The 13727-nt window shown below is 43.2% G+C and overlaps 1 protein-coding gene across 2 annotated transcripts; it reads right to left on the reverse strand.

Annotated features, from left to right (window-relative positions):
- Positions 1–252: 252 nt before the first annotated feature.
- Positions 253–10931, reverse strand: zgc:66447 (SLAIN motif-containing protein-like). Of its 2 annotated transcripts, XM_068714549.1 has the most exons (9): positions 10645–10931; positions 9488–10128; positions 6028–6164; positions 5066–5188; positions 3501–3641; positions 3071–3400; positions 2789–2932; positions 1395–1680; positions 253–1251 (listed from the first exon to the last, which is right to left on the reverse strand). In XM_068714549.1, the coding sequence occupies exons 2-9, from the start codon at positions 10117–10119 to the stop codon at positions 1197–1199; spliced, it is 1848 nt and encodes a 615-aa protein (XP_068570650.1). In that variant the 5' UTR covers positions 10120–10128; positions 10645–10931; the 3' UTR covers positions 253–1196. The 2 variants fall into 2 exon arrangements, with proteins under 2 accessions (XP_068570650.1, XP_068570651.1); XM_068714550.1 differs by lacking the exon at positions 5066–5188.
- Positions 10932–13727: the final 2796 nt, after the last annotated feature.

Here is a 13727-nt window from a genome sequence, read left to right on the forward strand (position 1 = left end):
ATGTGGTTGCAGACTGCACTCAGCACAGACTTTGTATGCACGGTTGAGGCCTGTGGGCCATTTTGTCACAAGGGGTGGGTAGTGAGATCTCATTTGTGAGGCGTTTGGTGGAGCACCCAGGAAATATCCGGGAGATGCTGATGGTACTGCTGCTGCAGATGGATTGCAGTGTGACTAAATAGCCTGCGATGCAAACAGACCTCGACTTAAAATGCATGGATTGTATAATAACAACAAACAGAAATGGTGCAATTATAGTTTCAGGGTAGACTTTATTATTCTTTTGCATTACAGCTCCTAATTGTCAGAAGCACTCTGTATGAGGGTGCATAGCTGTCTTAAGGCACAAGGCCTTAGTGCATAAACATGTTCTTCATTACAGTAGTATCCAAAAAGCATACTCAAAACCAAATATTGATATGCAGTAAAAATGCCTGCAAAATGCAGTACCATAACAGTACCTTTTGTGATTCAAGATTCTTCTGGAATTAGAAAGAGTTTTGCAGCTGAAATGCGCCTTGGCACAAACCATATTTTCCTTATTTTTTTTTTAAATGATCTATAAGGGCAGTGTGATTTACAGGAGTTGCATTGCTGTGTCAGCAAAGAGCAAAACACACAAATCTAAAGATAATTACACAATAAACCAATCAAACATTCATAACTTCACACAGATCATATTGCAGTTACATGATGATAAGGATACAAAAACCAACAAAACCAAGCATGCAACATTCAGCACCTTGATCTAGTAGGAATGCACAGAAAATGAACAAACCACCAATAACTTCATTTAAATTGTCTTCATATCAATTACAGCAAGAGAACAGTGATACAACCCTTAATATTCCAGCAGTTTCTCACAATTACCATAGAAAAATAAGTAAAATTGACACAAACAAATCTTCTGGAAGCTCAGAGTTGGTCTCTATCACAAGTGGAGTGTGCATGTGTGCCTTCGTGTCTGCCTACACATCCTCTTTGTGTGGGTTGACAATGTTTCATGCGAGGGAAAGAGACGAGTCTCGGCTACGAATCCAGTGCAGCCCAGCGCTCCAGTCTGAAATGGGGGCCGAAAGGTTGTACGACACATTTGTGGACACAGTGGCTGTGTTCTGTGAGGGTACAATGAGAGGTAAAGGGAAGCGGTCAGGTGAGGGTTGCAGCAGTGGACAATCCTTCATCACCGACCGGGCTCAGTAACAGCCATCTTTCCAGGATTCATCTGACATTTTAGTCATGCCCAAAGACCTGTCAATAAAACAGAGTTAGTCTTCATTCAAGAGCCCAAGTATCAGATTGTGATGATCTGAATAGCATAAAAACAATTTTACCAATGGACATTTTTCTCAATTTCTCGACATTCCTTTGTAGTTTTTCATTTAAGCACTCACCTCCTTGGAGGCTGTGAGAGTTTACTCCTGGTAGATGCCTGTCCTCGGCCCACGGCAGCCCTCCCTGCTCCAGTGGAGCCTCTCCCGGGTATGTAGGCTCCGCCATTGGCAGAGCCTGGTGACTGGACCCTGCGGCCCCCTCCTGCAGACGATGCTTGGACAACAGGCAGACCTCTGGAAGGCTGACGACCAGCTGCCATGGAGCCCACAGGAGTCACAGCTTTAACCGGAGTCCGCAGGGAGAGAGGTGACTGGCCGCTGCCACGCAGTCGACTAGAAGCCATACCTTGAGTGGAAGAAAGGCACAGTGGTATAACAGAATCTCGACCATTTATTTTAGACAAATCAAATACATGTTGATATATACAAAAGATACATATACTGTAGTTGAAATCCAAACTCTGTGTGTGGCCTGTAAGAGTTGGAGGGAAGCCTGGGAGGAGCAGCACCGGATTATCAAGGATACATTTGGAGGAAAGTAGTGTAACGTAGCAGGTGAGTGAACGGACGGTTAACTGTTCATGACCTGGGGTATGTCATGGAAGGAGGAGGGCAAAATATGGGATGGTTTGTGGAACTCCGAGGTTCTTGTGAGCCATATGTAGTATGAGTTTGATATAGATGACAGGACTTGTTAGGGTTAGACGGTAAAGGTTAGATCGATACATCCATTTTGATGTCTCAGATCGATTGATTTTTCTGATAATATGCGCCCGTCATGAGTTTGTTCAACATTTATGTTTAGGAATTTTTTTACATGTGAAAAACATGAGCAGAGCAAGTTTTTTTGTTTGTGCATGTATTTAATAATGTTGCTAACTTATGCTTTTTCTTTTGTTGGTTACTGCCTGAGACTTGTAGTAAGCACATGCCTGCATCTGTTTGCGCACTTTTTTTTTTTGTATTTATTATATTACTGAGTTTTCCTTTTAAACTTTCTATTTACATTCATATTTACTCACCAAAACTCAACACTAACATTTGCAAAGCCAATTTTCTCAACATTTTGAATCCGTTTGTTTGTTTGCAGTCTTAACAGCCTTTGTCGGTGCACTGCTGCGTTTCTTGGCGCATTACTACCATCATTAGATTAGTGGAATAATGTGAAACCATTGCCTAGTATATTTGTCCTGTCACCCATGTGCAAGATATAAGAAAACTAGGGACCTGCTCATGATGAGAACTGCTCCATAGCGCTAGTAGTGGTCACATATTCCACAGGGTATTGTGAAGACGAATCTTCCAGAATATTGTTCAAAACTGTGGTCATGCAGAGCTTCGAGAAGGTAAGGCGGTAGGATAGAAGTGACACCACAAAGGGCTATATGCAAGGCAAAGGAAGGTGCCATTATTTTGGAGAAATGGTGCAGACCAGGTGAAGAGGGTAGGGTTACCTGTGGAGGGGGAGTGAGTCAGGTGGGACATGCGGTTGCCGGAGCTCTGGAGGTTAGCCTCCATGCTGCGACTGTTTCTGACTGCCTCCAGGGAACGTAGGCTGGTGCGGGGGGCCAGATTAGGCATGCTGTGCCTCAACTCCTCTGGAACCACACATACAATACACATTTAACAACAACAGTATGTGCGTCATCACAGCTTTGGCCCAACGAGAATCTGTGATGATCCCACTGATCTTCTTGACCTAAGGTATACATGCTGAATTATTGGCTGTGGCCTACCCTCGCTCTTGGCAAATTTAAGCAGCTCTGCACTGGGGCCCTGGAGAGATCGTCTGGGTGCTCTTGTGCGTGGAGCCCCGAGTCGGCTGCTGTATTCCTGACCGTGATTGGAGGTGGAGGGGGACAAGCACCGGGGTGAGCCCAACGGCGAAGGGGTGAAGCGAGGTCGTCGCTGGGGCATGGAGCAAAACTCGTCTTCTTCGTCCTCCAGGCTGTAACTGTCAAACTCCTGATCGCTGTAGGTGCCGCCCCGGCGCAGGGACTGTAGCGAGGCCGTGGAGCTGCGGCGTGATGCGGATGCTGAGCTGGAGGCAAAATCCTGCCTCAGACCTGACAGCAGAATTATAAAAGTTAAAAACGACATATACGGGCAGCCGTGGAATTTAGAATTGGGAAACACAATGACCATGTGGACAACCCTTCCACTCACTCTCTTCCTGTAGGCGAGCCATGATCTGGACATCAGTGAGATCCTGCAGCTTATAGCCCATAGAGATGGAGTCATCGGATGTGCTGAGCTCGCTGTCTATGGAGGACTGCGAGCTCAGGGCAGAGTGCATGGTAGGGACACCTGTGAAAACACAATGGGCACGTTTTATTAAACAAGCTGCATCTCACAAATCAAAGCAGATACTGAAATAATGGCCATGTGGTCTGTTTGCACAAATTAAGGCCAGGGGAACGAACTGCGGGAAAAAAAAAACATTAACCAAGACCGGTATTATAATGGCTGCAGGGCTCTCCAGACAACAAATAAACCACAGATATAGCCTGGCGTGTTTTGCCTCCATTGTGCATAACAATGGCGCCAGGTTAGAACCTGTACAACACTGCACAGCCGAGGGGTTGAATCAAAGAAGAATAACTAGCTTTCAAAACAAGATTGCCTAACAGAAAACGGACGTCCAAAAAATGACAGATTTGATACAAGGCCTAAGTAAGGTACTGTCTTGATTAATATATATATATAAAAACACATACACTTGACCCTTTAAAAATATACTTGTTTTGTGTAACAAACTTGGCTATAAACAGTTTCAGATTTTTCTGATTCGGATATAAGACTTTACGGTGTGAATATAGACAGATCACATTTGTTATGTTTAAATGGAACACGTCTCTCCACCGGACTTCACTCTTCAAGCGGCATTAGTCTAGAAAGGACCGTCTATACTGATGATGTCCAGGGACGCTAAATGCTAAGTTCCCCTGCCAGGCGTGTCTGTCTGACACGGGCCTAACGCTCACACAAATGGGAAATGACATCATCATCCAGGGGCATTTGGTTATGTAAATAGTCTGGGATTAGATAGGGTCACCACCCACAAGCCAAGCATTTACAAGTTCATGCAAAGATGTGTTATTTACGAGGAATTCATAACAATATCAGCATTGTTGGTCTCTGCACAAAGTGGCAGGCAATGTGAGGAACAACGAAAGTGCAAAGTAACAATCACCACAAAGTCAAGATTACCAGCAGAACACATTTCACACAGGTTAGCATTGCCAAAAACCTCCAAAGTATACCAGTGTTACTGATGTGTTGTTGGTGGTGCACTCATGTGTATACTATCAGCAACCTTTGTCATGCAAGAAGCACATTTGCCCTTTCATGGCGTCTGTATTCACTTCTTTTTTTATTTCTTTCCTAATCTCACTGCTGTTCAATGGACCAGAATTTAGTCTGTGATACAAGACTCCAGTAATGAAATGAATGCTTAACAAAGTCTGCATGGTAAAAGTAGAAAATCAATCAAACTTATAGTTGTTGTTTTTTTTAAAAGTGCAGTATACTTGGCACACAGTAAACTGGGTAAAACATGCAAAAAGGCCAGAATAGTCCAAAAATTACCATTGAGATCCCGAGGGAACACATTGTTATGCATTAGTGCACACACATATCAAGTGACCTACATCCTCACAGTAACTGCAGTCAATCCCACTGTTGTGTTGAGCAGAAAAGGAGGAGCACAGTGTGTTAATGTCATGCCATACCTGAGCTGCCACAGGTTAGTAGGGATTTGTTAGTTGATTTGTGGTACCCAGGAGAGATCAGGCCTGAGCCTGTTGAGCCTGCCTCTGCTGATGGGCTACTGTACATGTTCCTCCATCGAGACGCTGCAGGGGACAGGAGAGGACGGATTAGATAGAAATCATACACACACCGTAAAAAAAGAGAGGACATGCTTTAATGTGTCGTTTGGGTCCTAATGGGAATTTTTTTTTTTACGTGAAACTGCTCATGACCAAGACTCCCTCGAACTGTGTGCCTCTGCTCTTTTGGTTCTTGTAGGTGCAGAAGCGTAAAAGAGTCACAACAGCTGAGCCGACAACAGTCACACATGACAACAACAGGCCAACAAAAGGAAGAATCGGACCGCCGGGAAATCATGCTGTCGTCTGGATGATGCAGAGCGTTCAAGTCATAATTGTACCGTATTTCATGTGGAAATCAAATAAGACATGAGCTTTAAAAAATGTAAAGAGCTCCAGTTATCTGATGTCTGCCACTATAACCGGGGGGGGGGGGGGGGGCTTCCCTGGTGTGAATAGCTCTGTTGTTTCAGTTCTGCAGTGTGCAGGAAGTCGGAGCTGCGAGCCGGGTAAATAATATATGGGGCCTGATGGACCAGACACACACACTTCTGTCCACACGTGGAGACGTACACACCATGTAACCATTCACTGAGCACTCAGGCTTTGTCGTGCAACTAAAACAAACACGGATCTGTGCACACAGTAGAGGGGAGCAGTAAATAAGAAGGCTGACATTTCACAGAGGTAGGTAAGACCTTCACCCTGCACTGAATTAGGTGTCTTAATCTTGATTTAGGCCAACCACCTCTGAAAGATTGTTAATCTTAAAGCTTTATGGGAATGAATAGGAAAGCAGCATAATAAATATTTGGTTCACACATTTCAAAGAGTTTAATGCAAAAATGTTTGTGTTTACATACTCTGGTCCAAGCGGCTGATCAGGGTCCGACAAGCTATTTCTGTCTCGGGGCTGCGATGGTCAAAAGCCTGCCGACACCACTTCAACGGAGACTCTGGGCCTTGATCGTCTACTTGCTTTTTTGGAGACACATACAACCTGTAGAGAAGAGACAGACAGGAAGAAAACAAACTATCACCAAGGGAAATGGGAGCAATGACGCAAAGCAAAAGGGGATTAGGAGATGGAAAGGGTTGGGAAAAGGCCGTTCAGGGCCAAAACAGTAAGCCTAATCCACTTCTTATTAAACACGCTCGTCAAGATGGAGATTAGTGTGAATTATTGGCCCATAAGGTTTGCACTTAATAGCATTGAGCATGCCGTGCACACGGTAAGAATGTTGGACATAGGATAGGCGTGACTGACCACAAGCAGAATTAACTCCCTACCCTTGAATGAGACACTGTGAAGATCTCACATTAAACAAACAACCAAGCTGGTTTGTTTAAAGTGATGATGTAATCAGATCAAACAGGGAGCGAGCAAACACTTTATGTAATACATCTTTCAACATCCTTATCACGGCCTCAGCCCGGTTCTCAAACATGACAAATACACATTTGCCTCATTTACATCCGCCGAACATATCAAGCTCACCCTGTCATGACGGGCCACAGTCAGGTGAACAAATCTAAAAAGACGTACAAATTTCAAATCTAGAGTTATTTTTGGAAATAGCAGCCAGAAACAATCACGTCAACACACGACCAGCCGCGGTCGGTTTTCATGCAGCCACACAATGTCGAAATCTGAACTGTGATGTGTCCATTGTTGCCCCAGTGAGAGCAAACAGCCATCAGGTTCACCACAAGCTTTGAACTGGCAGTCACATGGGTTGATCTCTTTTAAGTTGGACACACAAAAAGCCCGGACTGACATTCAACTACAAATCATCTTCCCATTGGGCAAAGACAAAAGGACCCATTTCCCACTGGAATGAGCAACAAAACAGAGAGCAATATTCAGGTCACGCATCCTGCCAGAGAGAACAGTTTCTATGTGCGTGTGTGTGCGTGTGTGTTTGATTTCTTCCAAATCAAATAAAAAAAATATACCAGACCACAATTGCTTTTATAACAACATTAAATAAATAAGTAGAGCAGCATCTGAGGATGAAGTAAACATCCATTTCTGTATTTTCCATACTTTTACACTTATATATATATATATATATATATATATATATATAAAATAGTTTCAAACAAACCCTATAGTAGTGATCGTATAGTTATCATAAAACGGGTGTTCTTGCTTTCATTATGAAGCTGTGTCCTATCTGTGTTCAACCACAGCCAGGAGCAGCGTCACAGAGCAGGATGAATAACTCGTGTTTATGCTGCAAAGTCAGGTGTATTTTGCTTGACTGTATCACTGTGAGGAGAGTAAGTCAGAGGTTTTAAGTTTAGGCTAGTGTGTTGAATCTAGTAGGTCGGAGACACTATTTTGCTAAAGTTAAGAGTTTACAGAGTAATTTTCCGTAAGTGATAAAAAAAAACATCAACCAGGAAAATGACCATGATTTAAGAACAAAGTGGAAAGGGTTGAAACATCTTATTTCTACTCTAATCAAGTCTTGGAACTATTATTAACAGTGCAGATACTCAAAAACCCACAACAACAGCTCCACCAGTTGCTCTGACCGTGTTGCTGGTGGTCACACGGGGGGGGGGGGGGGGGGGGGGGTGTCCTCAGATCACATGCTGTGCAATCCCACTCAAAGCAGTTTAGCCATGCGGCAGCATCCAGCCCAGAGCAGATCAGATTATGTCGCCGTTAGGATTACAGGATTTTTTGGCTATGATAACCTCCCAAAGCACATATGGTATGGCTAATGATGTGAAACTGAAAATAAGTCGTGAATGGTCTGACTGTTAAGCTGCTAAAGTAACCATCAGGAACACAATATGGGGCCTGTTTTAGGCAGCGCAGCACACACACAGCATAAACAAACATGTCTAGACTGAACTCTGGCATGATGTTAACATGGATTATTAGTAATTAACCCTCTATAACTGGTCATTTTGGTAATATTCTGCCAATTAAAACTGGAGGAAATTAACAAAGTCCATCTTGTTTAAAAAACATCCGGCTTTTTATAAGCTTCAACCTGACCGGCATTCAGGAATGAACCAATGCAGATATAGCTGCATCTTTAGTACATTGTGTAACAAGGTTTAGTGAATGGAGATCTATGTCAACAATAACAACAAATATTACTACAATCATTTCTGAAAGAGCTTTTCTCCTTGAAACAGCTTGATAGAACACTTCTGGTACCTAAAGCAGTTCCATTCATGCTGGCTTCAGACATAAACAAAACCAGAGACGATCTTGCACTGCAACACAAAATCAGGCCATCTTCGAACTTGGCTCAACTCCACCCCTGTAAGGTTTTATGACTGCATTTGCACAGCTTTGACGTTAATGTGGTGAAAAAAAAATCTGTCCACATAAATAGAAACACCTGGCAAAGTACTGAAACACTCTTCTGTGGTAGTTGTGCTTCAGTGGGCGTCTCATGGAGTCCTGGACCACATTCTGCCACGCTGACACACCCACACAGAGACTCACAGGGTGAAAACAATACCAGCACCTTTGTCGCGTCTGGTGAAAAAAAAAAAAAGAGCTTTGTGTTCATCATTACCTGCCAAACCAGTCGCACATCGGTCACGCCTGTTGTTTACCTCGGTCAGACAGCTCAGAGTCAATTTTAAAAAAAGGGACAACCAACAGCCTCTCACTTTGTTAGGCAGGTCAACTACGTCTGAACTTATTCCCTCCGGCTGGCTGCCCATTTCTTTTACCGTCTCCTAGTCGGTCCAGTGTCGTTCTTCTCTCTCTTTTCTCCATCACTAACACGACTTCCTCCTGATTACAGTTAATATTCAGAGCGAGTGGGAAAAATGTTTGCCACAGTTAAGCAAAGCTCTGAAAGTACAAGAAAAGATTCTGTGGATAAGGGGGAAAAAATGTGGTTTCTGTCTTGGCCACGAATGAACTCTAATTTAAAATCCAAATAACCTACTGCTGCTACGGAACAGTGCATAGTCACTTCCTGTGGGGGAGTAACACACTTAAAAATCAGAGGTCGAAAGGAAAGAGCACAAGTGACTCATGTGGCTGAAGGGGCTCCTCTACCTATACACTTAAAATATGGCATCGCTGTGGCCTGTGCTGCTTCCCCTGAAGGTAACTCTTATGCTCTGCTACATATCATGGATTTGACTCTCTCTCTCTCTCTCTCTCTCTCTCTCTCTCTCTCTCTCTCTCTCTCTCTCTCTCTCTCTCTCTCTCTCTCATCTGCAAATGTTAAGATCCCGCACACCGATCAGTCCAGTACTGATATCTTGGGATAACCCAAACAGGTGGGCTAGAGGGAGAAAACATAACAAGAGACCAGCAGTTCAGACAACAAAACATACCAACTGTCCTCATCCTCTAAGTCTGCACACTCATCCTCCAAATCTAGGACGTCCACTTCATCCAGTGCAGTTTGGTCCGCCCCCGACTCGCTCTCCGCAAGTGTCTCTGACTCATAACTTTCCTGAGAGGGGCTCTCTGAGGTCTGGGACTGTGCCGCTCCGTTGCTGCAGGTCAAGGTGGGAAAACCCTGGTCCTCCTCTTCATCCTCTTCCTCCAGCCTGTTGGCCATGGGCAGAGGGGACATGTCTTCACCGCTGCTGCTGTCCTGAGTGGGCGACAGCTCAAAGTCTGTTGTGACCAGCTCGCCACCGTGCTCCAATCTGATGTGGGAGTTGGTCACCTCTTCGCAAGTCAGCCTCTCGTTGATATATACAGCGTCTGTGAGGTTACTGTTGCTGCCGGGTCCTCTGTGGACGATGGTCTTGCTCCCCCTGTTGCGCAGGGTCTCATTCTGGACCTCCAACCTACGAACGAGCTCCTGCAGCTTTCGCACCTCCTCCAGCTCCCCCCCTGCCAGGTCCGGACCCCCCTCTTCTTCCTCCTCGCACCCAGGCGTGGAGCTCTCCAGGAGGCCAGTGGGACTGCCATTGTCAGCCTGGGGGACCACGCTGGCACTGTCCGGGACCACCATGCTCCTTCTCTATCGGGAGGAAGAGTAGGATTATAATTTACATCATGACAACACACAACAGGTCTTCAAAATAACACATTAGCCCAAGCTTGTTCAAAACTCACGTTATGTTGCTGACTACACCTTTAAGGAATAGGCACTATCTTGGGGGCAACTTAACACATGGTTACAAATATAAAAGTAATATGAATAAATATTCTTTAGCTACTTCATTCACATGCAGAGCTTTGGACGTAAGTCACACAGACTAGCTCTGGTATCAATGCGCCACTTGAACAGTACATTAACGAACGTGAGTGGATTTCAGGCAACAATCATTTTAAAAGCATTTACGTGACGCCGAACACTTTTTGTCTTCCACTGCAATCGCCGTTGCAAGAAGCTAGCTACAAGAGGACGATGTACACCATCACATCTAACCCCGAGCAGTGAACTTGCAGCAGCTATATCGTAGTATATCTAGACATTTGAGCACTCTGGTTAATGTTACCTCGGCTAGCATGCTAACAGCAAAAACAATCGTACCGGTGAGTGAGCCGTCTTGTTCCAGTCGTCCCAGCGAGCTGATGACTGAGCCTGCCCGACACTCAGAGCTCAAACTCCGCGGTGCACCAGCGACCGCATGAATGAAGCAGCTAATTACGACCACCTGAAATGGTCTTCACCTAAATGATTGTCAATACAGCGGAATACATCTCAATTAGCTAGTCCATGTTTTCTTGATGCTAGAGCATCACTAATAGCGTGCATCGTATCGCTCACAGCTAATGTTAACTAGCTTGTTGATGGACTTTAGTTAGCCCAATGAACGGACCAGCAGCGGCAGCGCTCGCCCCTCCCCCTATGGAGTTTATCTGTTATTTGGCGCCTCTTATGGGAGAGAAGTAGTACTGCACTGCTATTGTTGTAATCTCAACTGTAGCCGCTAGGTGTCACTGTTTACATAATTTTATCAGTAAAATTGTATCTGCAGTGATTCGTTACACTGAAGGAAGAAAGAATGAAAGGCCGGGACACCGTTTCTTTGTAAAAGGTATTGCTGTTGAGTTTTTTCACACTATTAATACTGTATCCACCCCATATTACTTGAGTAACCATAGCAATTGTCTCAAGACACTGAAAATAGATCCTAAATACTACTTGAGTTAACTGAGAAAATGTTTTTCTCCACAAACAAAAAGAAAAGGACATTTCAAATGCAGTAGCTGTGTTATAACATAAAAAACAGACAAGCATCATGTTTCTGGTCATTTACGTTCTTTCAGCTATTTGAGGATGATGATCGCCTCATAATTTCATAGCTTGATAAGACCTACTAGACTTACTTACAAAATGTCTTCACTTTACTATATTGGTGCATAGAAAAACGCAGGATTGTGAAATTGCAAAAGAAAATAAACTACTAAGTTGTGGTATGAATGCAGCAAAAGTGTGACTTGTGTTAAAAAATGACAAATGATATGAAGTTGTTTCATACTATAGTTTATGTTGGTGGTTTTGCAATGGTAGTTTACTCAAATATGCCTTCATTCGTCTTTATGCTGAAAAGAGAATTATTATTTGTTGGACAAGGGTAATTTAAGGAAATAGTGATGTCAGTAAAAGCATCTGTATAACTTGTTTTGCAAGAGACAATTATCATGTGCACTTGCTGATGTTGCGATAATTGAACACAGTAGGCAATACAAATGTAGGTCAGAGGGTAAATAACCAGTAACCCTGTGACAATGCAATGCTACAGCATAAATCTTAAATAAAAGTTTGGGTTTTTCAGTATATGGCTCGAGAATGATTTTTAAGGATGCTGAATAAGTTCATAAGCCTGTGTATACCTCCTATCATTTAGTCTTTCTCTTCTGGTGCTGCAACGTCTAGTCTGTTGTCACAGTGCACAGACATGTCTGATCCTGAAAGACTATGGGAAAAGAAAACTACATGCAGATGATCCGTTTCTGCAGATTCATGAAAGCTATCATTTCCTTTAATTTATTTTTCATGATCTTGACAGGCTTCCTTTAAACAGAAGGGAAATTGTAAATCTGCATTAGTCTCTAATTTTGGTAACGTAATTCTAACCAAAGACAATTAGATGGGATAAGTCTTCACTCTCAAGTACCTGCATGCTGTTGTATGAGCATGTTTCAACAGGCTTGTTGTGGAAAAGCACAGCCTACACTATCTTAAGCAATCCATAGAGTAGGAAAAAAAAGCTCAGCCACTGGTCCATGTGATGCCTCCTCAAAGCAAGTTCGTACTGCAAAGATACAAGAATCGTGTAAACATTTTGCAATTACATGCCTTTTTAAAAAGTATAAATGTGACACCTCTGTTTATTAAAACTCAATTTTCCAACAAAAGAATATTTTATGGCAATGTGGAATGTGTAGCACCTGAAGCGGATCCACTCCCTTTTTTTCCCTGCAGGCTTAGACCTGTTGTAATTCTAGATGGAGGTTTTGACTGTGAGAAGGGTTCACTCAACCATTCCAAATTCAATTTAAATATATGTTGCTCATGTGCAGGCAAGGCAAACGGACTATGCATGCTCACAAACAAGAGTCATAGTTTTATTATTCAAAAATAAAACTTGGACATCGCAACAGAGTTTCATTGAAGACCCTTTTCTACTCAGCCAAACAGTCAACAGGAGAGCGAGTGTCAATTTCTATAAATATTTTGTTACGGTTACACAAACTGACTTTTGCTCATAATGGTGAAACACAAATTGTATTCTGAAACCTTCCAATGCAGACTATTTAGTTTCAATCGTTCCCTTACTGTGAACACAATATTGTTCCCCTGAGTACTGTATATGAAAAGAATGACAATCCTACTTTTAATCTTGTGGCTTCTAATATTTAAAATGTGTATGCTAAACACCATGCACTACTTTACAGATCATTTAAACGATTTCTCACCTATTCTCTCATGTCAGATACTTCCTGCGTGTGTGTGCGTGTGTGTGTGTGTGTGTGTGTGTGTGTGTGTGTGTGTGTGTGTGTGTGTGTGTGTGTGTGTGTGTGTCATACCGTTGTGATTGAAGAGAGCTTCAAAAACAACTGGTACAGCTTAAATGTCGGACCAGTGCACCCAAACTGGCCCAACTTTCCTTTCTGACCACTTAAGGAAAATTTGCTTTGTATAATTACAATGTGGGTAGTATTAACAAAGGAACCATGTTTAACTTCCCTCCATGTTACGAGCACCCAGAGCTCCCAGCAGTACTCCGTCAGTTGACGTGACTTTCGCAGGCCCTTGGGGGGGGTTGTTCAAACTACAGATTGTACTTCCGCATTTTTTGTATGCCTGCATGAAGAGAGGGGCATAGTGTAGCATAATGCTGGAATCGGACATTCAGGCCTGGCTTACTTAGAATATGAGCCAGAATACTGTGTGGAGAAATTACAGCGTGTGGAAGAGGCCAGCCCAGTTTTATGGAAGTACCATATTTTCAGCAGTGAAATACTTGAAAGTATCCCAGAGCATTAAATATTTTCCTTTCTGTTTGACAATTATTTAGACCATGTCCAGCGCTTACATTAGAAATAATTTTGTCATGAGAAAATCAGTTCAAAAAGACAGTTTGAAATACACAAATATAACTCACA

The sequence above is a fragment of the Cebidichthys violaceus genome, unplaced genomic scaffold (assembly GCF_023349555.1).
Source record: "Cebidichthys violaceus isolate CVI_PGR_0920_01 unplaced genomic scaffold, fCebVio1.0.p SCAF_2, whole genome shotgun sequence".
In the NCBI taxonomy this organism is placed as follows: Eukaryota; Metazoa; Chordata; class Actinopteri; order Perciformes; family Stichaeidae; genus Cebidichthys; species Cebidichthys violaceus.

Bases quoted from the DNA above. Each gene is read 5' to 3' on its own strand.
- zgc:66447 (XM_068714549.1), bottom strand. From the start codon at position 10,119: ATGGTGGTCCCGGACAGTGCCAGCGTGGTCCCCCAGGCTGACAATGGC. The intron at 5,189-6,027 runs GTATGTAAACAC...TGTCCCCTGCAG, and splicing joins GATCAGCCGCTTGGACCAGA to CGTCTCGATGGAGGAACATG. The intron at 3,401-3,500 runs GTGAGTGGAAGG...TTCTGCTGTCAG, and splicing joins GGCTCGCCTACAGGAAGAGA to GTCTGAGGCAGGATTTTGCC.